This window comes from Copidosoma floridanum, unplaced genomic scaffold (assembly GCF_036245765.1).
Source record: "Copidosoma floridanum isolate Cflo_tuat_1 unplaced genomic scaffold, Cflo_Japanese_pri ptg000006l, whole genome shotgun sequence".
NCBI classification, from domain to species: domain Eukaryota; kingdom Metazoa; phylum Arthropoda; class Insecta; order Hymenoptera; family Encyrtidae; genus Copidosoma; species Copidosoma floridanum.
In genome coordinates this window covers 19,588,657-19,615,907 of record NW_028321883.1, presented here as the reverse complement: position 1 = coordinate 19,615,907, position 27,251 = coordinate 19,588,657, and the positions used below count along the sequence as shown (strand labels likewise).

At 38.1% G+C, this 27,251-nt stretch overlaps 2 protein-coding genes across 2 annotated transcripts in view; one reads left to right on the top strand and one right to left on the bottom strand.

Moving 5' to 3' along the window:
• LOC106639408 (exopolyphosphatase prune) overlaps positions 1–27,251 on the bottom strand; it is a 33,951-nt gene that overhangs the window by 6,088 nt on the left and 612 nt on the right. The window contains exons 3-6 of the mRNA XM_014353018.2: positions 27,055–27,162; positions 25,760–25,998; positions 11,326–11,588; positions 2,679–2,926 (exon numbers count right to left, since the gene is read on the bottom strand). Of these exons, the coding sequence (XP_014208504.1) occupies positions 2,679–2,926; positions 11,326–11,588; positions 25,760–25,998; positions 27,055–27,090 (786 nt within the window). The 5' untranslated portion in view covers positions 27,091–27,162. The remainder of the gene's footprint in view (positions 1–2,678; positions 2,927–11,325; positions 11,589–25,759; positions 25,999–27,054; positions 27,163–27,251) is intronic.
• Positions 17,343–19,376, top strand: LOC149375580 (myrosinase 1-like). The gene is made up of 7 exons (XM_089598481.1): positions 17,343–17,508; positions 17,581–17,714; positions 17,797–18,130; positions 18,191–18,539; positions 18,664–18,814; positions 18,893–19,134; positions 19,247–19,376. Exons 1-7 carry the CDS (start codon positions 17,343–17,345, stop codon positions 19,374–19,376), a joined length of 1,506 nt encoding a protein of 501 aa, XP_089454607.1.

Sequence of the window (27,251 nt, the reverse complement as noted above, 5' to 3'; positions counted from 1 at the left end):
TCTACTTGTTACACATTTGCGAATAATAACGCTTGCCAATAGCGTTGTTTTGCAATTTTCACTGTCGAGCTTTGGAAGTCAGCTTCGTGGCGAATGAAAGCTTCGATGTAACAAATCACATACCAAAAGGCAATGCAGTAATCAAGTCTGGGTGCAATGAGTGCGCGCAACGAAAAAAAAAAAAAAAAAAAAAATCCACGAAAGGAGCGTCGATTGATCAAAACCGTCGGTCTGTATGAAAAAAAGCAAAGTCAAATTATACCTGTTGAACAACTCTTGGCAATAATCCGGCATCGTCCACTCAATTAACATAAAAACTCCTCCTTTCCGGTCTTTGATTATCCCCCTTTTGCATCCCCAATCTCCTCATTCCCCGCGTTTAAAAACTCTCGGATGCCGATTTCCCGCGCTACACGCAAGTACATTACAAGAGATGAACTCCCCTCAGTCGGGACGATCGATCGGAAAGTCTGCGTAAAACACATCCTGGCTCAACGTGTATACAGGCGGGACGTGTCGACGCGCGCTTGCTTCCTGCAAATGAAGCGTGGCCGCGTGTACAGCGAGAGGGAACGGGAGCAAGCGCGTATACGCTTGGGAATGCGCCGGTGATAATTGAAAAAGTTTGAGCTTCGTCGTTGGCGCTCCCGCCTTCTCTCGCGCTCCGTTAGGGGATTTTTACGCTCGGGCGAGCCTTGTTTTTAGCGCGTGCGATTTTCTTTTCCGTGCCCGGCGAGGGTGGAAGGACGCGGCTCAAGCGCCTTTGTTGATATGCTGCAGGTCAGGCGTGAGAGGTAAGGTTTTCTTTTTTTTTTTTTTTTTTTTTTTTTTTCGGGAGATGGATCGAGGAGGTTTAGTGGGTATTTTTGGAAGTTTCGGGATTTTTTTTCCCTCCGGATTTTTTTAAGTGATATTGTATGTTTGGGTAATGACGCGCGATGGGTGATTGATGAGTCTTCGTGAGGAACGTACAAATGGTTGAAAACATTTTTATGATTCAACTTTGGTTTTTTTTTTTTTTTTTTTTTTTGTTGATAGAAAACACATTTGGATAAAATTACTGAATATTGCTGCCAATTACTTCGCATTAGCGTTTATTAATCCTAATTCTGGCTCATATTCCGAAATATAATGTTACTATTTATTTTCATACTTTAATTATTGACTTTACTTTATTTACATAAGAATTTATTCTTAAGAATCTCTACAAATACCTGTTCATGCCATTATTTTCTAGCAAAGATAGTGTGCAAGAAATGAAAGAATCTTTTGTTGTTCTGTATTAGATAATAATTATTAAAATTTAGAAAAACTGTGTACAAAATAGTAAGTTTTAAGATCAGGGTTTGCATAATAAAAAAACTTTTACTTTCAATATTAATTCAAATATTTATGCTTTGTACAAAATTATTAAGACATTTTTTAACTATCATTTTTTTCGACATTCATGAATTAAAATAATTATTTTATTGCTGAAAATTTTTTATCTCTGGTTTAATAGCATAATTTATAATTGCAAGAAATTAATATATACTCCATAAAGGTCGCTGAACTTGAACAGTATCTATTGTATGAATATTTATTGTAAATATAAAACAAAAATTCTTTCATCATTTTTCAGACATAAACATTTTGTAATGAAAAAGTTAGCTTTGACTCAATCACCGTCGTCACAATTTTTTCGAAAATTCATTGGCAGTGGTTTTGTCATGGTTAGCCTGTACGGGTCGATCAAATATGGAGATGTTGCTGTTACTACTATGAGCTAACAATTTGCTTTCAAGGTAATTACCGTAAACTTTACTTAATATAAGTGATTACCGAATTTTACGACAGTAAATACTAACAATTGGATTAATTGGACGATGTTACGATACAATCAGCAAAATCATTAATCAATACTATGTAGTTACGTTTATAACGTTTACCCAAATCTAGTTAAGTATACCAATACGTATTCATCAAATATTTATTTAAATCAAATCAGTCAATCGATTGATTTAATGATAATCACAGAGAAAATTAAAAAGACTTATGCGTTCAAGTTCTTGAATTTTTTCCATCCTTGAATAAGTAAGAGCACAGCCGAGCGTCAATGAAAAATATAATTAAATCACCGAATCGGACGACAGATAGATGGAAGAATCGGGCGTTCGCGGAAAGTACTTGAAACTTAATGAATATCGATTGTACACCAATCCGGGAAATTGCTTTTTCAAGGACTGTATTTTCAAAAATAGCGCTTTCTCCCGGAATATACATTCCGCTTCCACTACTGCCCTTTTTTTTTAAACATCGAATTCCACCCAGTCGTTCATTTTCCCGATCAATCTCCTCTCTCTCCCTACTCTACTCTGCTTTGTCATTGAATTACCCACGCACCGTTTTATTCCATTACCCCGACCCCCTTTACAATTCCAGTTTTTCTTCTTTCGCGTTCATTCCGTCCTTTTTACGGAAATGTTTCAGGACATTTAATTTAAAAAAAATACTTTATGTGCCATTTTACTCGTCAAACTTCTTACACTATAAACCAATGCCAAATACCAACTCGGAACATCTCGTGGACACACGCCAGCTTGTCATTTTTGCCCAAGACACTCCAGTAAACGAGCCCAAAGTCAACATTAACTATAAAAAAAAAAAAATAAGGAAAGAAAGAAAAAAAAAATACGTACCTTAACCAAAACAGGAAATCCGGGGATCGGCACGCCATTAACGACTTTGAGATCCTTAATCAGGAGATCGGCCGGCGTCAGCTGGCCAACGTCGGACTTGGCATCCTGAAGCATACGGTAAAGTTCGTCCGGGCCATTAGTATCAGCCCGAGCGCTGATCCGCCCGAGTCTCGCCATCATCTCGCGGTCGAGTGGCGTCGCTTTGCCGGCCTCCTCGGAAAAGTTCGCCGTGTCTATTAGCATTGGACCTGCCGAGCACACACACATAGATCCAAGAGAGTTCTTTGGTTGGTTTTCACCAAAGTTCACCACCAACGGGGTTTGTTTGCGGGAGTCTCATTAATTTTGATTTTCGATAAACGGGGCCCGCACGGCTGCTCTGAATTTCCAACATTCAAGCAGAGGGACGCTCCGGAGTTCGTTATACTGCTGACGGGCTGCTGCTGAATAAATTCATACCCATCGCTTACCTACCTCCGATTGTCAATGGATGGTGGATTTCTCTTTTCGAGGGACGGATCGATACATACGTACATATACATGCCCATCACATCGAGCAATTAGATCGCTAATTACCTTATTACCCGATGGCTGATCTCGAGAGCTGCAATTATGGGGACGAGGGAGAAAAACGAGCTGTCGAGAGTGTAAGCTTTCCATCGGAGCGAAAAAGGAGGAGGTAGGAGGGGGTGAAAGCTATCGGAGCCAATAAGCGAAAAGCGGCTTAAACTTCCGCGAGCCTTTGACGTCTGTAAACGGAAAAAAGGGGAGAGAGCCATTAGCTTTTTTTCCCCCGATAGCTCCCGGGATTAACCGAATCTTTAATCGCCCAAATGGGGGCCGGAGGGAAAAATAAAGAAGGGGGTAAGTCCATCTTTTTTTTTTTTTTTTTACCTCTGCTATCGGTCAATTGAAATTCGCTGGCCGCGCTCGCGGACTTGGGTCCTGCGTGTATACACGTGCACGTATCCGGCAAACGATCCGGGATGGAGAAAGAAAGGAAAGAAAGAAAGAGAAGTGCTCATAACGAGAGGGAGCAAAAGGAGAAAGCTGCGACCGGGGTTGGATTAGCATGCAGCACGAGTGTGGGTAGAGAGAGAGAGAGAGAGTACTGAGCGAGGTGAGCAGCTGCACGGTGTTTGTTTCGCGATGGTCCTACTCTGGATTTTAGCGCACGAGTGGGTGTCGAGCTATACGGTGTTTACTATGCATGCTTTGAAGCGCGTATCTACTCTTCGAGTGTGGATGTGAGTAGTCTGGGGTAATGGGTGATGGATCGACACGACAATGATTGTTTCGCAAACGCGTTGAAGGGTGTGTTGATATTTTTTTTTTTTTTTTTCAAGGGGTTTCAGAGTTTTTTTTTTGTTAACATGTAAGAAGAATCTATGTGGCTCTGTTGATTCGAAGAATAATTAATTTGTTCGCGTGATTGAGTTCATCGTGTCGGAGGTGTCCTCGGGATGTGTAATTTGAGGATAGTGCAAGAAATAAAATTTTGAATAAAAAAGTGCACTTCCCGCAGTAATATTTCCCTTAGCGTGACTCTCGGATATTATATTTTGTACGCTTCCATACATATACTTTGTAGTCATTATAAATGTGTGAAAAAAATTACAGGTTTAAATTTCCTTGGGGGCTAGAAAACCAATACCATTTGAATTCTCCATTTTTTTTCTATCCCCGCGCTGAGCCATCGAAAATTGCGCATTTACATGTGAAACCTGTAAATTTTTTAAAATGGAATTAGATTTAAGATTGACGATACGACACGTAATCTTTAATCAATCATTCATTTTTACACTGAGAGCAATGCATTCCTCAAAATCATTTAAATAAACAGAGAATACATAAATAGGCCCCTGAAAAAGTTACAGGAAAAGAAAAGCCTCAAAATAGTAATAATGATAAAAAAAGATAAAAAATAAAGTAAAACAATAAAAAGAGGCAAAAACAAGAGCTAGCTCATGGTCCATCGTAAATTTTTTTCCATCACGCTCTCGAATAACGCCAACGACGTACATCAGCTCCCGAGACTTTTTCTCCTTCCCTCTTTTATTTTTCCCCGACTTTTTTCCATTTACAGGACGATGTTGTTGTTTTCCGCGAGCCATGATCTAGCAGTCTATTTACTTTTTCATTCGTGTGCGAGAAAAACCACACAGTAAAGCCAGTGGGATTCTGCATTGCGATTTTCATTTGTTCATTAACTATTTGACGTGTTTCCAACATTAGTTAGAAAATGCCGTATGACACAATTGACCAATGAAGGTTTAATCATGTTTTCTAGTAGTCGAGGTCTACGTTTGGTCAGCCACACGCGTCAATGTCCTTATACAGCAATAGTTTTTTAAATTTAGTTAATCATTGATCAAGATATTTTGTACATGATATATATATTTTGCGATGGTAAATCTTTGTTATAGGCCAATAAAAAAAAAAAAGACATGACTGGTCAGCGTTAATTATTCATTATTTCATTATAAAGTGAAAAAGAATATTGTCTCCCGTGAAACTTTTCCATTCAAATTAACACTTTGGCTATGGAAAAAAATTCTCTATTGCAAGCTATTCTAAAAACCTACCCCCGTAAAACGTGGCACTTCAATACCAGAGAAACAAAAACAAGTTGCCCTACAAACTTGGAAAGCCGAAACATCAAAGATATTCCATACACAAGCAATTTTGAACGCACGAGACCAGATTTTCAAAAAAGCCCTGCATTTGAAACTATCCTGGGGCATATTTTTTCGAAATATCTAGCGATTACTGGGAAAACTCGCACTACCATTTTTCAAACGAGCAATTTTTTGCATTTAAGTTGACGGCACTTCTGTTTTACACAAAAGGTTTGAAATATAGCACTTGGAATAAATAAGAATTTACCAAGTGCCATATACTTATAGGACCTCTCTAAACTGTGAAAAGATATTTTTAAAGAATGAAATTTCTGTAAATGCGATCAAATGGACAACATCACCTTTTAGTTTTCCACCCCTCGATCACTCAATTACAAAACGAAACCTTTTTTTTTGTAAAATCCTCCTTCGTATACCGATTCATAATATACGCGCGTAAAACAAACCAGCGCATCAACCACAATACCCCGACAGCCATTTCTTTTCACCTTCTCGAGTAACTTTAGCGACCACTAATGATCCGAGCCACATCCACGCGTACTTTCACGCACACCCTCACGCCACGCAACCCCAAGCTCGACCATCATCAGCGGCGCAGTCCACGGTAGTAGCCAGAGGATATCGCGTAATGCGGGTTGTTGTTGCTCCGAAGCAAAGTAGGAAAAGGGATGAGATTCCAAAGTGATGTATATATATACACACGCGGTTCAGAGACACAGGGCAAATGTACCTGCAACGCCGAGTAGGTAGAGCTCAAAGATAAGGTAGGAGAGTGTGGGGGAGGGAGAGGAAAGAGCCCACGGAATCCAGCCCCTCCGTTTCGCTCTCTCTGGAAAGTTCGGAGCGGCGAGCGAGCCCTCGAGCAACTTTCCGTACATAGGAATAGCTCTGCGGCTGACAGGGCCAGGAGGCTCGCACTTTCTCTGTGTACACGCTCAATTATACCGAAAACAATACTACTCAGCCAGTGCTGATGTTGCAACGTGATAAGGGGCTGCTATGCAAACTGCGGGAGGCCGAAAGACGGACAAGACGCTGAGTGAGGAGAATAGTCGTAGGGAGGGACAGGAAAGGGTGATACGTTGGATATGAAGAGGCGAGTGTTGATGGAGACGATTTTTCCAGCTGCTGGCTGGGAGAGGAGAGAACTGCCTTTTTTCTTCCTTTCTCCCTCAACAGGTGGTGGGGTGGATTTTTTCGACTGGATGATTCTCGTAATGGAGATCTGAGTGTGAAATAGCAGAGATTAACAAATTAACGGGACGTGAAAGATAAAGATGTTGGACAATTTGTATTAAAACCTTATCAATGTCTTTCGACTAGGCAGAGTACAAATTTTATTTCGTTTACACTTACCAGACAGTATCAGATAATGATTGCACCAGTTAATGATTGCAACGTATTTTAAAACTAGTAGTAAGATAAATGTGTGGTCAGACATGTACACGAATAACATGATAATTGACGTATTATATATTTGATTTTATTTGACTTACAAGAGAGTACCAGATAATGATGAAACATATTTAAAAACAAGTAGTAAGATAAATATATGGTCAGACGTCTGCAGGAATAACATGAGAATTAACTTAGTTCATATTAAATTTTATTTAAATTTTCAAGATGAAGCCAGATTATTATTGCAACGTAGATTAAAAACAGTAGTAAGATAAGTATGTAGTCAGACATGTAAAGGAATAACATGATACGTGACATAGTTCATATTAAATTTTATTTTAATTTACAAAACAGTACCACATAATGATGTAACGTATTTTGAAACTAGTAGTAAGATAAATGTGTAGTCAGACGTGTACAAAAATAACATGAGAATTGACATAGTGCATGTTTGACTTTATAATTATTTATGAGACAGTACCAGATGTGGTCAGACGTGCAGGAACAACATTGATTTTCGATTTATGAGAAAAACTCCAGGGTCCGTAGTACGTAAAATTAAAGAATCCATTACTTAAAGGTACAATATTGTTTTTGAAAAGAAGGTGTGTAGAAAAACAATGATTTACTTGGTAAGTTTACATGTTTCAAAGAAAAAATTCACCCTCGAAACTTTTATCACGCGATGTCCGAAGCTTTCCCGGGCAAAATTTATAATTCATGTGCTGGAAGAGAAAAGAGAGAATTAGACGTGGCTGGGGAAACAAAAACCAAAGTTAAAAAGCAACAGTGATAACAAAGACGGACAGGTCCAAAGGTGAGTTTGAATTGAGCAATAAGTTGAGCGAGCACGCAAGGAAAAAGAAAGGGAATCAAGTATTTACGCCAGACGGGGGTAATGTTTCACGGGTGGGTGTGAATAAAACATAATTGTCGGGGTGATGGGACGAATTTGCTTTCGCTCAACTTTTTTCTTTTACGTTTTTACGAAAAAACAATTTTGTTTCACGGTAAACATGTTGCGGAAAACGTTCCACCAAAATTTCGTACAATAGCTTTCAATCGTAATTTCTGAATATTTTTCAAATATTTACGTCATTCTTTTGACAACAGCCAAAACATTCATCCCAATAAATACTTTGAAAAATAATATTTTTCTGTTCGTTGGTCACACACGTAATATCAAATTTTACGAAAATCATAAACGTTGGTATGCGCTTATACGCTCCCATCATTATGTACCTCCCGTTCATTGTTATTGTATAGAGGGTGGCAGCTCTGCTCTCTTGTATTTATGACACCGTAAATATGAGAGTAGCCAAGGGCTTTAGTAATGAATGAAAATTGAGGCAAACACAGGCTCGTTTGTCATTTATGAATACCATCTAATAATACCCCGTATTATTTTACAACTGTACTTTGTGTGTTCTGATTTTGTATCAATAAAATATAACAGGGGTCGCTTTGTTGAGGATTTCAATCAAATTAGTACCGATAGCCAACAATGATAACTAATCATCTTGAAAAGTTGAACAGAATATCCACACATCGCGAATAAAATTCAGCTCCACGCGATATAACTTTCCCAAAAGACACCGCGTGATAAAATATTCCCTCGAAAATCAGTTTTTCATCGCTTTTAATAAAAGCTGATGTATTTGCGCATTTTTCACTTAAAACCCCATCAGATCGTTTCGCCGAGCATCCCCCCGGTAACATTCATGACGTTTCGCAATAGGCATCATAAATCACGCATTTCATTAACCGTAATTTATTCAGAGGCGTCACGCAGACGGAGAGGATCACGCGCCACCCTTCGCGGGACTTGAAAAATTTTCATAAGCGCTAGCGCTCTACCGTACAATAAAGCCCCTCGCTGGTAATGTACAAAAATATCCTCTTCCCAACAAAACAGTAAGACCTTCCTGCGTTAAAATCATCCCGAAAGTAAACAATTATTCCCCCCAACTCGGGCAGAGGCATCGCTGGTGGATACATTGTCTACAGCTGCACCCTCCCTCCCACAACTATAATGTTTCACTGCATAACTTTGCCTCCTCCATTATTACTTTTGCAAGACTCCCTATTTTTTTTTTTTTTTTTTCTCCTACGGGGCTTTTACGCCTCCGCACGATCTCTCCGGTGTAACGAGAGAGGAAAAAAAAAACTCAAGGGAGGGTCCGCGTAGTGTCCCTAAAGGTTGCACAACTCGTGCTCGTTAAATATTTTCGCACGTGCACCCGCGTTACATATGTATACCCTACACATGCGTCTCCTATTTTTATTTCGCCTGCGCCTCGATAAATCATTATTTGCTCTTCCCCCGCGCGCCCTACACCCCCCACCCCTAAAAACAGGGCACCCGAGCTTATGTATGACTAAAATATGTACCTACGTAGCTGGAGGCTGCAGCTACATGTGCGCAGTAAAGCCACGAAAATGAAATACATACACGAGCAATCCCAGCAACACCAGCAGCAACGAAGTGGTACCGAACGCTCGCTGGTAGCGAACCGTGTTTGGGGAAAATCGGCACATGCAGACAGGTGAGCTCTGCCTCCCTCCCCCCGAGTGTGTTTGTACACACTGTATACACACAGGCGCGGGCAAAGGGAGGCCGAGCGCCGATCCCTCCGGTAACGCGGGTGCTCGATACTTTTGCAAACATTATATCAGCCAAATGTGCGCGCGTGCGTGCCCCACGTTGCGATCGCGATTTGCCCTCGGGTCAATGTTGCCGCTCGTGCTTTTTGACTTCCTCCCTTTCCACCCCCTGTTCGTGTCCTTTGTTGTTTCACGGGCGTACACGGGAGCTCGACGAGTGCGGGGAAGTTGGAGACGTGGTGTTGTAGGGGCTTGCAAAGAAAGGCAGATGAAATCCTGTCGAATATAGGATACTGAGTTATGAAAAATTGAAAATTATTTGTAGGCCATGAATTGTTCGTGATTGAATTTTAAAAAGCTGCTCTATGGGTTGTAATTTTCCGACTTCAGAATGGATGCACCCTGAAATTTATCGGGTATTGGAAAATTATTTTTCCTTTTCACGAAAACAAGCCTTTAATAATTACATTGTATGTTTCATAATCGCGCAGCTTTTGTTTAGTCAAATCAACACCAAAGGTTTTTCCAATCCCCCAAAGTCTCGGTAAAAATTCTTACTCGATGGACAAAGTATAATATTCAAAACAATATCTACAAATTTGTTGCTTCAATATAAAGAAAAACTTTCTCACGCGTAATCAAGTAGAATCAATGAAATCTCAAGAGAAGCAAATTTAGTTTGCAAGACAGCCAGACAACCTTGCGCATCGAACTTGTCATCAAGGCTGCGTGCACAGTGTCCAGGTATCACGGCTCACTTTGGAAATTGAGACAAAGAAAAAAGATTTCATCGGATTAGAATTTATATGCCCCAGACGGTGGGAGCCGTATTAGCAAAGTCTTGTACCGCCTGGGTTCGAGAAAGGGTCGAAAGAGAGAGGGGGAGGGAAAGTCCTCTGTGAGCCGAGATGGAAACTAGAAGGGGCTGATTTATCATTCGTCAGGATGGCATTGTTTTCCTGGGATGACCCTATTACCCGGCCGAGCCAAGCACCTGCGGAGAGGCGAGCTTCGGGGGGGGGGAGGGCGCGAAGAAAGGGGGGAAAAGGACCGTATAGGCTATACGTAACAAGAGGAGAGCGGGGGCGAGATCGCTCGGAACTCTAACGAAATTAAATCTTAGTTTGCCAACTTGATTACAACTCGCTCGTTCGCTGGCTCGCGCTTGCCGTGTTATTTGCTAAATTATTGACACCAACATTGTCACTGCGAGCTTTGGGAAATTGAAAAATTGTTTCGGGCAAACGAGTTGCGTAAACGTGATTAGGTGTGCTTACGTCTACGAGTGATCGGTAATAGATAATGAATAATCATGACCTTTCACATGATGATTTTCCGGACAAAGAACATGAGTTTCTGTAAATCTCAAACTTTTTCTATTTTTTCATTTAACCAATGAAATAAAACAGCTGTTGGAACAAAGTACTCTGTATTAGCTAATTTTTTCATCCAAATAAGCATAATTGAGCAATCGGTATATTTTATGTTGGTTTTTAGCAATCACTTTTTTCATGGATATGCAACACAAGTATTTTCATCTCATTTCGCTGACTTCCTCATCCCACCCAACCATCTCACCACGCAGAGATGTTGGGCTATTGCAACACTCTAGCAAAATCATTAAAGTCCAAAGAAACTCGATAAATCAGCCAAAAGATGCGTGATAAATCTCTCCGAATCTCTTATTTTTTTTCCGCCAAGTGAAACGATCAAGTTCCCACGCCACACTCCCACACGTGAGAAAACATATACACAACAGCTACTCGACACCTCACGCCCACTTGAAAAACTTTTTCCATCCCACCCAACCGAGAACACGGCTTTGTTTTTCCACCCCTCGCACGTCAACCCTTAAAGCTCACATTATTTTTCAATGGAAGAACAAAAAAAAAAAAAAAAAAAAAGGAAAGAGAACAACGTAATCCTCTTACTTTCTCTTCCGAATCCCGAGGTAACGAGATCACAAGGCCGGTTTTACTCGCACGCGTCGCAGTACAGGCACTTACCTTGGAGTAGACAGGCCAGATCGGCCAAGAGCTCCGGCCGGCGTTGGACGATGTTTTGGGTGACGAGAGTGGCGCAGCTGCCAACCTGGCCAAGGGTAAACTTGCGATCGGGCCACAGCCAGTTTGGGTCCTGGGGTCGGTGGTCGAAGACCTCGAGCACTGCCTCCGCCAGCCCAACGTCTTCCCTCGGCAAGACGTGATGGTCCACGAGAACAAGCTCGAGTCGGCCCCGCCCGTGGAGCTCGTGCAGGTCCAACTCGTCTCTGAAACCCAACCGAGTCGATGCCAAACGCGAATATCATACACTATTTCATATACCGATACGCTACATATTTTAGTCATTCGTTTTATATCAGATCTAATTGTTCTCTCTTGGCTATACGTGGTGGATGTTAACTAAAGATCAGCCGGCCAACCTCCTGAATAAAAAAAAAAAAAAGGATCATACGAAGTATTAATTAGACCAAGCAAAGATCCAGTTTCCCCCCCAAAAATCAATTTTCTCAGCGGCAGGCTCGTTCAAAATTTACGACGCTACAGCGGGCTTATCAAACATTGAAAGGGTCCGCTCCAACACGGGCGCCTAGATACGTATATGCACGAACACGCGTAAGCCTCGCACAGTCGCGCCCTGAAAAAAAAGCTACACAGACGCGGCCCATCTAACATCTAATCCTCTTACGTGGGTCCGCCTGTGTCCCCTCCTTGGAACTTTCTCATATATTCATGGGCTGCAAATCGATAAGGGAGACTCTGACGTCCAAATCCGTGGACGAGTGGGGCACGCCGAGAAGGGCTCTGGCGTGTCTGGCATATCACCCTTGGCTCTTACTAATCCATACGGGTCAGGTAACCATTAACCGCTGGCTGACCAGTTTCTCCGGTGGAACGCGATTCTTCTTGTTCCACGTGGATGTTGTGTGGACGTCGGGGGAGAGAAATGAGAGATACTTCGGGAGTGGAAATTTAACGAGAGAAAGGCCGATAGGAGGAAATCTTGCGGGTAATCGATCGTTAGTGCATGGCCCCTCACGCTGAAAGGATGGCTTCGTATTCATTTAAATGTGTACATTTGTTTTCGTTAATTATTACCATTAATATCTAATTGGTTCGCGTATACGCGCGTTAATTGGAGTATCTGTACAGTTTTCGAGCAATTTCAATTTAAAATAATTTTTGTTATAATTTTAGATAAAAAAAACCCCTGATAATATGTGCTCAGCTGAACTATCCAAACAAATGTTATGTCATTGATTTAATTATTTATCCTAACGAGTGGCAAATAAAAACTAATATCAAGAAATAATAAGTTTAGATTTGAGATTATAATAATGTTTACTTTCGTAACAGTTATTATTAATTTTTTTTTATTTTAATTTCTTTGTAAAAGTTGAAATGAAAAATGTGGTTTTATTCTGGTATTGAAAAATGACAGTAAATTATTTTTATGGAAAATTAATAATAGGTATTATCTCTGACTTGAATTTGAAGCCCAATCAACTCGTACACTCGAATTCGAAAAAATATTGAAAAATGAAAATATACCATTTTCAATAACCCAATTTGGTTACACAGCTCTTTTTTACCCAAATAACAAAAAAAAAGAGAATCCGACTCGAATGCAAAGGTTCGGCGTTCAATTAAAATCGTTATTTAAAATTAAAGAAGGCCAAAGGGTAACACATACCACCGAAGCCCGTGATGTACATACGGCAGAGCCACGTAAATAAACAATGCTCGGGCGCTCGTAAAGCCCGACCGTGCACACACATCTATATATACCTACTAGATCGTCTATTCGCTCTTTGTTTTTTTTTACCCCCCATACCACCTATCTGGTGTGTGTGTGTGTGTGTGCGAGAGTATCCTTTCACTCGGTATTTTTCCGTTCGCTCGCTCGCTGCGAGTGTTATAAATAATTAAGCGTCGAAAATGGTTTTTTCGACACTGTAAGGCCGGAGGGCTTCGTGAAACAATAGATTCGCATTTTCGCAAATTAATTACAGTTTTTATGACGGCGGTCGAAGCGATCGTGGGCTGTCGATACTTTTGCGTTGGGGTTTTGTTTTCCGGGGCCAGGAGTGGGTATATACCAACTAGTAGGCATATTGCACGAAAGACCGCATCAGTTGTTGTGCTGTTGTTATTCTTTTTTTCGGGAAATTGGGCACTGCAGGCGCTTTCACGAGGTTTCGTTCGACTGTGCATTGTTGGTTGACGGTATACAATGCTCGTTAAGGGTGCTTTATTATCATATCAATGAACAACAAGATCCAGAGATGGATCAATTGTTTTTATCCTTTGTTCCACGGATATTTTTGACTACCGGTGTGCAAAAGTTTCAACTTTATTCGTATGCATGCAAATTAAAAATTTTGCTTGTAAAGTATGTGAGAAAAAAAAAAAAAAAAAAAAAAAAAAAAAAAAAAAAAAAAAAAAAACGTCACCTAGAAACAATTTTTCAAATAACTTTAAAAATTTTCCAGTGTGCTAGACAGTTGCAATAACTCGGCAAAGAAATTCCATATAAGATGAACACTGCTGCAAAAACGAATACTCGTTCACTATGTAGTAATCACCATCTTGAGATTCCTATCAGCGTATGTATATAAAAAGGGGATCCTCCCCATCAACCCTTTCCCCTGAACTGCATCAAATAATTATATTAACAGATCCACCTAATCATCGCGACGACCAGAAGTAGACAGGCACCAACAGAACGTCTCAAATCTAGGGGTTGATGGGTATTAAAATATACGACGTGCACGATTCAGTTGAAAAACAGAGGGAGAACGCGGTGGAACGCAGTTACGGCAGCGTGTATTCTAGTTCTATCCGTTGAGACAACGTGAAAGGAAAAAGGTTATCGATACACAAGGAGATAAGCCGAAGGGACGTGTTTCATTACACTTTCAAAGCCACGTGGGTCTCGAATATGTGTATGTTGTATGGAAAGCTCCCAAAACCCCAATGCGAGTATATTCAAAAGAGAAAAGTTATATGGACGAGCTTTAATAGATTCCATGCATCTGCGTGTTTGGCTCTTTGCGCTCGTTAGTCTGAAAGCCGTATAAGCTTTACGAAATCGTTAGCAAATGTGGGCGGGTGTGGGGTATGGAATTTTTTTGAAAAGGGAAAAATGGCACAATAGTAGGATTAAAATGGTACCAATTTTTTTTTTTTTTTTTCTTAGCCATTATTTTCCACCAAACTTTTTTTAGAACGGTTTTGTTGTGCTCCGTGCAATCACAGAGGCTTTAAAAATTTGTCCATAGAAAGGTGTCATCGTTTAGAGAAACATTTTAATATAAAAATGTTGATATTGACCGCATTTGACTGTAAAAAGAGAAGAAAAATTTGCTTCACGCAAATTTCATAGACTTAAGTGTTACATTTTATTTCATCACGTTAATTTACACTGTAAAATCTACTATTAGTATAAATATTTACGGTTACCAGGAAAAGTAGCTCATTTATCATATTAATATTAATAACAATAGTAACAGTCTGCCGTACGATAAACGTAAATAACACCAACTCAATTATTTTTGTTCTTATATATACTATCTAGACTAATAATATACATATGAATTATAAATAAAACACAATAAATTATAGTAGACTTGACTCGACAAGTTGAACATTATATCGGGTCTATAATCATTACTGTTATTCTGATATAATCATTTTTGTCCTCAAACTCATCTTTACTCTTGTCACTCAACAAATGATGTGAAAAACCATAGTGTTTATAAATACCGTCTACATTGTTGTCTTCCGAAGTACATAAATCTTGATCCTGATGGTTTTTCAAATGCTTAACAGCTGATACCTTGTGGTTTTGCACACTGCTACAAATTATCCCTCTCATTCACAATTTATACAAATCACAAAAAAGTTTGAAACGGTCTCGACACTCCTTTGCTCGTTGGTTCGGTTTACCACATCAATGACGCTGCAGTCACTGCTTGACACTTAACTCACTTTATGTAGGTACATGAGAACAGCTTGAGCCTCGTTGCTTGTTTACCGATGCACCTCGTCGTTCCCGAATTACGTAGCCTTCCTCTTGATTTAATCTTTGCTCCAATACTTTTCTTTGTGCAGTGCTTCTTCAATGGCTTTATCCGATTTCAAATCTGACTTCTTAAGTAATTCTGTAACGGACAGCATCGGATGAATATATAGCACGATTTCCTTACCATGGATTTGAATTTCTCCGCGTTGGGTGTGCACACACATACTCATACGCCTAAAAATAAGGACAGAAGAACAGAGGCCGAATCTGTTGAAGCAGTACTGCGAGAGTAGACGTTTGCGATCGCCTGGACGAAACGGCACGTAACATTACGTATAAAAAGTGTTCCATTTTACCAAATAAGTAAGGCAGTAATAATTTTTTATTAACTTGGTTGTTTATTTTTTTTTTTTTTTCCACCACTCAAACTCACCTTGTCCCTAGTAAACTTTACACGAGCACCGTTATCCTTTATGCCACCCAATGAGCTGATCCAGCAACGCAGTGCAATGGTAACTTTCTCAATATCTCTGCTAACTCTGCTCTCATATGGTTTATTACTATCATCCTGCTTGGCTTTATCGAAAAGACACCACTGCATGACTGCTAATGGCTTCGGATTCAAACGACTTCAAAAATTATCGTAACGTGTCTTCGTACGTGGAAAAATATTTGTACCATAAAATGTCATTCTCAGCCTTGTAAATGTAAATGTAAAAAATGATGCAACACATCGAGATTCTTGAAACATCTCAAGAACGTTAATCTGCCATGCTGGTACTGAGATGGTCAGTGTACGAAACTGCGTTTGTGATTTTTACATTTACATTTGGTGTCGCTTTCATTTGGTGTTTGTTACCGTTGGAGAGGCATATAACTTAATTGAAAATTAATCAAAATATCTCAACTGAATGTCATTTTAGCTTAATATTACGTTCTAAATCTAAATAAATAATTGTAGCCCATAATGAATCACAATTTCATTTATTCACATTCAAAATTTGAGCGTTAGTTATCCAAAAAAACTTTCCAAAACTCATCGTCAAAGCTCGATTTTTTAATTTATTTTTACGTCTCAGGATATCTATTAGAATAATATTATAATATATTTATATTTATACATTTCTGGTATACCATATCTAAACATTCTGCTATACTGCGCCAACTACGGCTACTCAAACCTTCTTGTAACTATTTGTAACACAACATAGCCTACCCAATCTACGGTATGAATACAGAAAACAGAAGCACCACTAATCCTTTTTATCTAATTAACTCTATACCCAACAGCTAGATACTGAGTTTTTTTGTCCTTTGTTTTCTCTCTCTCTCTCTCTCTTTTGTAAATACGCTATATTTATATATTAATGCCGTACAGTCTCAGGACAATGGCATGAATAAACAGTTTCTAATCTTATCTCTCTCTCTGTCGCTCAGACTTATCTACACGCGGGATTGGTGTGAGTGAATTTTTCGTTAGACGAGAAGTTTTTGTTTTACTTCTTTACTAACTTTTTTAAAACCCTAAAGTTTCTCTTCAATAACTGAATATCACCAAAGTATAACATGTTAATAAACGTTGGAGGACTATGAATTTCAAACATTTTTCTTTTCTTATTTCAATTGAGTTTTTTAATACATGCATTATTAACAAATGTTACACATTCATAACAATATTTTGATAACTATATTTATCGCATTCAACTAAGAAAATCACAAATGACCCTCAGGCGTTGCTTCGTAATACATCAACGTGTGGATTAACTGAGTGGGGAAGTCGTACGAGTTAAAATAAACTACGAAACGTACAAATATGTTATACCAGTTTTAGTCAAAACCACCGAGGAACGCACATTACGTTCTATTCCCAACAGCTTTCTGCCAACAGATTGTTTTAAAACTTTAAGGCAACGTTACAAAAAACTACTTTGATACTGTTATACATACTATGGAAAGAAGGCATTTTATTTGCTGGAATTTGTCAGTGTTAATAAATAAAATGAAGTGGATCATTTTATCGGTTATCCTGTTTTTTATATTTTGTGTAACCTTTGGTGTGACGTTACAACGCAATGCTGAATATCGCATCCTCATATTACCCGATGGATTTTTGATGGGAGTTGCTGTATCTGCTCTACAAACGGAAGGAGCGTGGAATGAATCTGGTTAGTAAAGTATGCACAAAAACTATAATAATGTCAGTAGTAAATCAGTCAGATGTATAATCACCATTAAAGGCAAAAGTGAAACTATTTGGGATCATTACACCCATACGTATCCCGAGAAAATAGCCGATGGATCGAATGTAGATGTTGCCACCGACTTTTACCACAAGTACAAAGAAGACATTCAACTGGTGAAAGACATCGGAGTGAGTTTCATAGCAATACAATTTTTTTCTTTTATTTTTATTGTATAATCAAGCAGCTATTAATGAACACTTTTTGTATTAGTTCAACACCTTTCGTTTCTCGATAAGCTGGTCACGAATATTCCCATCTGGCTACGCAGTCGACCCTAACGAAGATGGCCTTCGTTTTTATCACAATGTCTTGGATGAACTGAAAAGACAAGGGATCACGCCGTTTGTTACCCTCCACCATTTTGATCATCCCCAAGTTTTGGAAGATCAACTGAACGGTTGGTTGAACGAAAGCATGGCCTACGCTTTCGCCGATTACGCAAAATTTGTATTTAGAGAATACGGAAGTAAAGTCAAATACTTTACGACAATAAATGAGCCTCAGGCATTTTGTAAATATTTTTATCCAAGCCTAGGTGAGACTTGTCATTTTACTGCAGAAAGCAATAAAAAAAAAATGTTTTTAATGCATAATTAAATTTCAGTTGAACAACAGAATGTCAACAGCGACTCGTTTTACGTATGCATCCATAATCTTATAAAAGCTCATGCTCTTGCTTATCGAATCTACGACAAAGAGTTTCGTCACAAACAAAACGGTCAAGTTGGAATAGTTCAACCGTGTTCGTATTTTTATAACGTGGACGATAACGATACTCTAGCACAAGAAATTGCATTCGAGTTCTTCTGTGGTATAGTATCGAATCCCATATTTTCCAGAACTGGTGACTATCCTGATTTAGTGAAAAAAAGGGTTGCTGAAAGAAGTAAAGCCCTGGGGTTGAAGAAGTCTAAACTGCCGGTTTTTACTAAAAAGTGGATCAATAAAATCAGGTAACATGTATTTCTGAAAGACAAATATAATTTTTTTCAGTCTCGTTGTGGGGAGTGGTGGTTGCAATAATAGAGTAAGTAAAATTACTGTTTTTAATTTATTCCAAGTGTAAACTTATTTCAGAGGTTCATCTGATTATTTTGGTCTAAACCATTATACGTCTTTCTTGGTCAAGTCATTACCAGTATCTGAAATGCAAAACTGGACAAGTGACGAAGGTATCGATATTCTAGCTGACCCTACACGGCCTTCTTCCCAAATATCAGTTATGAAGGTTTAATGAGACAGATTTAATTAATATCCATGATTTAAAGTATTGATAAGTCGCTAGCACACAGCTTTTTTTTTACAGATTATACCTGAAGGATTTAGAAAAATACTAAAGACAATAAAAAAAAGATATAACAATCCAAATGTATTTGTTACGGAAAGTGGGGTGTCGGATGGTAATGGCATTAATGACAATATGAGGATTAAATATACTTTTTCTTACGTGGAAGAAATGTTGAAAGCCATTAAAATAGACAAGTGTAATGTGAAGGCTCTATTTCTTTGGAGTTTGCTGGATAATTTTGAATTTAATGGAGGTTACACGTAAGTCTAATTGTTTGTATGGACAACGTATTAAGTCTTGTGTTATAAGCTAGAAATTTTAATGAATACACTATTATTTTTAACAAAGTATCATTTTTTAAATTAATTTCAGTATAAAATATGGTCTAGTTCATGTTGATTTCAAGGACAAAAATCTCAAAAGATCTTTAAAAAAATCCGCAAAATGGCTCAAGTTGGGATTTCACTCTCGTAAGCAAAAATTTCCTCTTTCGCTCCTTTAACGTGTATGCAGTAAATAATAGTTTATTGTTGCACTTTGTATATAATTTTAATAAGTGTTTTTGCGTCTTTTGTTACGTGTCTTCAAACGGATTTACAAAAGACAACTTAAGAGACACAATGTACATGTACAGTATGTATATAAGCCCTTTTTGAATTAATTATCTGGTATGAAAAAATGTCATTAATTGATAAAACTTGTGGATGAAAATAGAACTGATCCCTTCCACCTTACCTGGAAAATGTTCGCTAAGCCCACTTCTATATTTATAAATAACTTCAAAATAATAAAGAAAATACTTTGTTTGATAATTGTACACGCTTAAGACTCATTGAACCAATGTTATAATCAGTACAACCTCACGATAGGGGTGAGCGTTAAAGTTATTGACCCCCCGATAGCGATTAACTGCCATGTGCATTATCAAATGGAGCCTGTATTTACACGGGGGGTCAATCGTTCCAAAGATGTCGATAACTGTACCGCTTACCCCTATTCAGTTGAAGTTCTTCCGATGGAATTAGTCCTCGAAATGGGTACATCGTTCTATTTGTACATCACATGTGGCATTGACGATTAATGGACATCTAAAAGTATTCCATTTCTAAAGGTTTCGATTTGATTAAAAGTCACTCGTGAATACGTTTCAAAAGCACAGAGGTAGAAGATCGAAGCATCAAGTTCATCATGAGTGCATGAAATCAAGCATAAAAGCACTTTGGCCATGAAATTCGTCAGGCATTAAAAACTGCCTTACTCTCCCATCCTCAAGACGCAACGGGAAGCAACTCCCTTTTTAAATCACCATACAAATCCATTAAGCGAAGCTTCCACTTGTTCCTCGGTGAGGAAAAAGCAGGGGAGAAAAAAAGAAGACAAGAGACTTCTTCGAGTGGGCATCCATCCCGCTCACTGCACCCCATGGCAAGTGTATACCTCGGAATATCCTTGGTGGCACGACAGCAGGAAGCTATTACAAAAATAATAGCAAGGGACACACTCTCGTCACCATTTCGGGCCCCGTTCACGCTTGAGTAGGTACTTATCCGTGTGACTTTGACTACTGCAGTTACGGTGTGCAGAAAACAGCTGCTTCTAATGTATGGCTTTTTAAAAGCTCGCAATTATCATTCCTTTTAAAACCATCGCGCAGCTAGTCGTTTAAGAGCACAAGAAGCTAAAAAGGACTTTTCCAACAGCATAGGAAAAAAAGTTATCATTCAACGAAAATTTCGTGACAAATCGTGACTTATTAGTAGTCGATCGAGTAAGCAATTTTTGATTAAACGCCGGCAATTACTCTGCGGTTATAGTAGCAACAAAAGCAACAATGTATAATTAATGGTACAATGATTGAGATGTTTGTACAATAATAGAATAGTATCTGGTAATAGAGATAGGTATTGAACCATAATATAAACAAACACGGCTAGGTCATCGAGTGTTGTCTGAAATCGTAACAAACAAATAGTTGAAAAGTACCTCAGTTTAGCAAGGAAATGGACGCTTCCCCCCCCCCCCCATCACATATTGATTTTCAATCAACAGAAAAACAAAAGAAAAAAAAAAAAAAAAGCTGTACGGTAGACGTACGCAGGCCACGAAAATTCGACTACCCCCCGTACGCTTATCGCAAGCGAAGACCCATAGTTGTGAAAACCAAGTTGGGATTAACAGGCGGAAAAAAATTGTCAATTCAAGCGTATTGATTGAAAAAAAACAAACAGCATCCGCATGGAGCCCCCAGCCAACGAGTAAACATTCACCCGGCACGCGCACAAACGCCGGAGTTCTGTTCTTAATAATCTCGTTAGTTCGCCAAAGTAAACACGTACATAATGCATACACACACGTAGTATACATCGGCGATGTAGCCACGTAGTCGATATTCAATTATACAACAGCCAATTTCAGTTTTTCGCTCGGCCAGAGTCTGCTGCACCTCCCATCCCAACCCACCCAACATTTGCGTCCTACTCTCTCTCTCTCTCTCTCTCTTTGTCCACATTACATATTGGCATATTGAAAATTATCTTCATCCCCCGTCTCTATGGGCACACACGCGCCCAGTGAACTACCATTATTGAAAATACGTCACGTCGGACATATAATATATCACGACTGTAGATGCTTTGGGTTTGGATGAAAAAATCACTTGCATCTACTCGCGAGAGGGATTCAAGTGCCACCGCCACTGTGTGTAGGTACGTGTGTATGCTCGTGTGTCCATGTGTACGAAAATTTCATTTGCGGTCGGAGAACGCGAGGGCACTTGTTGTTTTATTGTTTCATATTGAATTCCGATGGGCCGAAGGAGTGCTCGGAACGAGCGGGGTATTATTGGATTATTGGACAAAGATTTTTATCCGGTGGATAAATTAATATACGGGAGCGCGGCTGAGGGAGTAACTTTTCCTCGGGTGTATACGCCTTCGGCCCGTGTGTCGGAAAGGAAGACAATACCTGATGGTTGTGTATTTTTCTGGTTATAAGGCAATCAAACAGTTCCGGGGATTTTACGGCAATTTTTTTCGATGATTAACTCGATTATAGATTAGAAAGTTTATTCGAAATGAAACCAATTATTTTATTGTCGATGATGAATTAATCTTAAAGGAAAATTAGTAAAAACTGGGTGTAGTTAATATTTATAAAATATTTTTGCTTAACGACTGGAATGTTTATGCTTACGCAGAGTGTAAAATTAGAAAAGAATAATAAAATAAAAATAAATACCAATTAATTGAAAAGTAGTTATTTGCAATATCTAATCAGGTGAACTTCGAGTTGATATAAATATTTTTCTTCATTTAATTATTTTCTTTGAATTATCACGAATGCTTGATTTTTTTTATTAGATGATAAATTTTTTACTATAAATAAATCATGCATTCAGTATACGAAATTTTATTGTTATTGAAAAATTAAATATTGAAATAAATGACAGAAACCGAATTTTTCTAATCCACGTATTCGACACTAAGTAACGTATACCTATGAATTTTTTATTTATTATTAATTCGTGAAGTAAAGAATTTTATTTCGTTAAAATTTCAAATAATGTTCCTACATAAATTTTTTGAAAAAAATTTGATGTATTGTGAAACAAAAATTTTTATTATCAAGAGACGGAACCATACAGATGTTTCATGCATTTTGTGAAGTATAAATTCCTTTTAAAAATTAAATTTTTGCTCACAGAAAGGTGACATCAAAGCCGATTTCAACTTTTTACGTACAATTAATACAAAAATTAGTAAGACACATTTTTTCCACAATATACATTTTTTTTATTACAAATATAAAAAATCCACTACTATCAATTAACACAAATCTCTTAATGGCCATCCACCACCGATTTTTGATACATCAACTCCTAACATATTTTCGATGCAATTATCCGGTATCTTGAAACAAATGTTTTCCACAATGTAAAAATATACAATTTCTTCATCACTACAGCTTTTTTGTTCACAGTGACGTATTTTACAATCACTAGGATTTTATTCCCGCGTGTGCGGCACTTCAATTAAAGCCCATAAGTACAACGAGTTGCGCGAAGTAATAACGAGCTAGCAGTCGACCGACAATGCCGGTTCGCTCCTTTCTGGAAAAAAAAAAAAAAAAAAAAATGGTAAAATCCAACGGATATCGGTGTCAATTACTCCAACTTAACCCACAAGAACAACAAAAACTACAATGCAATTCACCCACTACGGTCTCGTAACAACGCGTGCGCTGTCGCAACACACACAATCAATTAAAAGCCAAAGGGCCCTTCGTCCCGGTTTCCTAGGCTCCACCCATATACACACCACCGCACGCGGAATAATAACCCACCCGCGATTATTTATCCTTCACGCTGGAGTCGCACAAAGGCGCGCTCGGCGCTTAATTAAAAAATACCCGAAAACAAGCTGCGCAAAAAAAAAAAAAAAAAAAGGCAATTCCCCAGTACACGCGGGGGAGAGGCTGCGGAAAGGGCGCGGTTGCACGGGCCAAAAGTTTGCGTGTCGGTCAGCAAAAAGGAAAAAAAGTTTCGTCAATCTTTTACGAATCTGATATGCTGATTCGCGCGCAGCTTCTTTTTTTTTTGTTTTTCGCACACGTCGATCGCCAGGCCGCGCAGCTCGTCCGTTCCCCCCCTTTTTTTTTCTGCGCTTTTCTCAGCTATAACGATCGGGCCCCCGGATATAAAACTACTCCCGCTCGCGCAAATGATTTATTGAAGAGAGACGGGAGGGAAAAAAAGTTTTTTTTTTTTTTTTTTGTTCCCGGGGCTTTGTACACCGCGTACATAGTGGCCGAGGAAAAACTCCCGGCAGCGCGAGGAGGGAAGAAAAGTACGGGGCTTGAATATTAATCGACGCCCACCACTGAGGAGGAGAGGGTGGGGAGCTGGGGCTCGAGTTTTAGGGCGTAAATTAATCAGGAGCCGGGTCCGAGTTTTTTAAGGCCTGGTGTGCGTAGGATTGCCGGGGTAAGGATCGAGGGACGAAGAAAACGTGTGTTTGGGGGTGCGGGGGGGGCTTGTTCCTTATTTTAAGTGGAGGAGGAGGAGGCAAAAAGCGCGAGACGAGCTTTTCCCCCGCTATTACCGCTGCTGCTGTTCGGGGTGGTTGTAAATTTTTAAGGACACTCCTTTTTATTGCTTCCGCCCTCCATCCATACCCACTCTGTTTCTTTTTCCGCAATTTTTTTCTTTTTTTTTCTTTTTTTTTTTTTCTTTTTTCCCTTTTTTTCTTTTTTTTTGCCGATGCTTTACGATCGGCTGGGCAACGTGATTAAACTTTTATTCGGTTCTGGGAGTGATGTTTGCATTTTTTTATTTTTTTATTTTTTTTTTTTCAACATTTTTAACTTCCTGCGGGAATTTTTTGTTTATTTTAATTTGATTTCACACACCACTGTTGGATTGATGTATTTAAATCAAAAGACATCGTTAAAGTACGATCGATCCGAGTAATTTCGACAAGGACAAAGTAAGGGAGATGTTACTACTTCTCTTTTTTTTTTTTTTTTTTTTTTTCTTCCAATTGCTCTTGCGGTTGAAAAAAAAATGTGCTCATTAATGTAACGATCCCTCCTCACCAAAGTAGGTGGTCCCCAGCACTCATCCACATCCACCGGCTGTTCAACATTGGCTCGTTGAAATGCGGTCGAGAGGTACGAAAAGCTTTTTTGTCTGAAAGAGTACCCTGAACATGTTCCTGTACATGTCATGATTAATAAACTAGACGGAGACTGTAATTTATATATATATATACGTGTCAAAGAAAAAACTAAAAATCAAGTTTCCGCATTTGTTTACGAAAAGTGAAGAAAAAATCTTGGAAATTCAGACTCGGTGGATCAAACTTACTGAAACATTGTTGAATCTACGAGCGTATATTTTGGCTGTAGCAAAACTCCCGGACCCTCAAAGTATAAATCTGTAGCTTGAAAAAAAGGACAACAGAGCGAAAAATTATTATAGATTTCAAAGGCCAAGCTCAATTAAATTACCGCCGCTAACCGATCAAATGAAAATACCTGCCCTATTTTCGTTCCTCCCGTCAACACTTTGTAACCGCGCCGAAACCAATTCCACGGGTTTGTAAGCATGGATACTTCGCCTCCAGGCTAACCAAGTTACATGCCCTATATTACTAATAACAACTAGTACATGCTATTAGATTACGTACATCGAGATAGTATGCAGAAGTATAATGTAAAATTTTTATTTTATATTTCTTGAGTAATTGTTTTACGTTCATGTAATATTGGATTAACATTTAAATAATATTATTATTGTATAGTTAGAATGTTCCAATTATACCAATAATTCGCAGCCGAAAAAAATGTGACCTGACGAAATTATTTTTTATTTTTTAAGTAAGAATAGAAATATATTCTAGACATTTAAATTATTGTGAGAAAGTATTTTAATCACACTACAAAAATATTCTTATAAAATGTTTCTTACAAAAAGTTAAATTGAAATATGAACAAAAAATTGGAAAAATATTTCTAAAAAATATTTGTTCACATTTCGTAAACACGTTTTCAGATTTTTAAATATTTCGTGCCGTTAGGGTGAAATACGAAAATCAGAGTAGGTGAACTAATTATGTATTAATTATTTTAATAAAGACACATTCGTGTGAGTTTCATCATCTCTTGTTTACGTTGCTGAGCAACATTTTATCAAATAAACAAATCAATTATACAACTGGCAGTAATATTAATTGAAAAGCCAGAACATATTGTAAAAGCTCTTGAAAATCGGAGTTGAGTTTGAAAAAAAAAAAAAAGAAAATACAAAAAACCGAGATCAACCTTGCATTGTTGTTTAACAAGAAAAATTAGGAACAATAGTATAAAACAGTATGAATATGCACTCACCGGAAAGTCAACAGGTCGATGGGCACGTTGCAGTGCTTCAGGTGGTAAACAACCTCTGTCTTTACCCGAAACTCCCGCTTGTTAACGTTCAACACTGGAATGACGCCACTTTCGAGTCCGCACGACTCGATTTCTCTGTACTCGAGGTAACCTTGGGCCAAGGCACAAACGGCGGAGTCTAAGTCGCAGGTTGGGTTGCCGAGAATCACGCGAATTTTACTGTACTCCGACAAGTTTGCCTTAAGACATAAGGATAAAGGGGATGAAAGGGATTGATTTTTGACGAGATTAATTGAAATTCCTGCCATTTCTTTTGAAGCAAGATGCTTCATATTTTTTGTTAATTTTTTTTTTTTTTTTTTTTATATACATTTATCAAGCAGATGAAATTTGATTTCTAGATAATTGTCCCGTTGAAAAAAAGCTACTTATTAAAAATTTCAAGGTTTTTGAAAAACATCTTAAAACACTATACCCTATGGATTTTTAAATAAAATTTTGTATCCAATTATAGGAGTGCGAAGTAAAAATAAATTTGGGATTAAAAAAAAAAACTTTAAGAACAGATAAAAATATTAAAAAGTTACTCTATGTAGTTTCTTATTTTTCATACATTTCACTAATGAAATTACCTATCCATACTGATACCAAAAATTAGTTGTGGTTTTAATATTTTTTATCAAACAAAAAGCATTAGTGATATTTTTTTTTAGTAAAATCGTCCGCATAAAGGTTTTATTATCAATCCAAAAATTAATTAAAATTTTTCGTACAAAATAAATATCAAAATGAGTGCACGCAAGTAAGTAGTAATGAGTATAAATAATATTGCGTTATTAAAAATGCTTAAAAGCCTTTTCAGCTCATGATATAACCCCAATTAATATTTTAAGCGCAACCGCAAAAGTTTATACGATATAAGAGTAATTATCAATATTTTATTACTTGGAAATTTTGTACGAAATAAATAAATAAATCGTTAAAATTGATTGAACCTTTTAAATTAAATTAGTTGAAAGCTTAGTCCATATGAATTATTTATCATTACGCAAAACTCATTTCCATGCATTACTAAGCTAGAAATCCCTTGCTCAATTTGTTAAATAAATCTAAAATAGTTTTTTTACTACACCCTAGGTATATGTACATGAAATGAAGGTACCATTTTTTGACCGACATATTGTGAAAAACCGTACATGGGCGGGATGCGAGAACTCCTTATTGGAGGCAAATAAATTATTCGACTTTGATGTACTGACCAACATTTTTCATGATAAAAAGACGATGTCGCTTACCAAACATTTTCTAGAAGCAGCCAGGAATGCATCCATTGTTAGTTGTTATACACTCTTTTTTTAACGAAAAACTCACAAGGTGTCCAAAAAATGATGATTTCTTCGAGGCTAAAAGAAACATAAGCCAGTTATTTGAAATAAACTTGTATGGAAAATATTGTCATCGACCGTATTAGAGTATTCAATATTAAAAAAAA

Coding starts and splice junctions, on each gene's coding strand:
- LOC149375580 (XM_089598481.1), top strand. CDS start 17,343: ATGAAGTGGATCATTTTATCGGTTATCCTGTTTTTTATATTTTGTGTA. Junction 17,509..17,580: donor AGGAGCGTGGAATGAATCTG/GTTAGTAAAGTA, acceptor TCACCATTAAAG/GCAAAAGTGAAACTATTTGG. Junction 18,131..18,190: donor TCCAAGCCTAGGTGAGACTT/GTCATTTTACTG, acceptor ATTAAATTTCAG/TTGAACAACAGAATGTCAAC.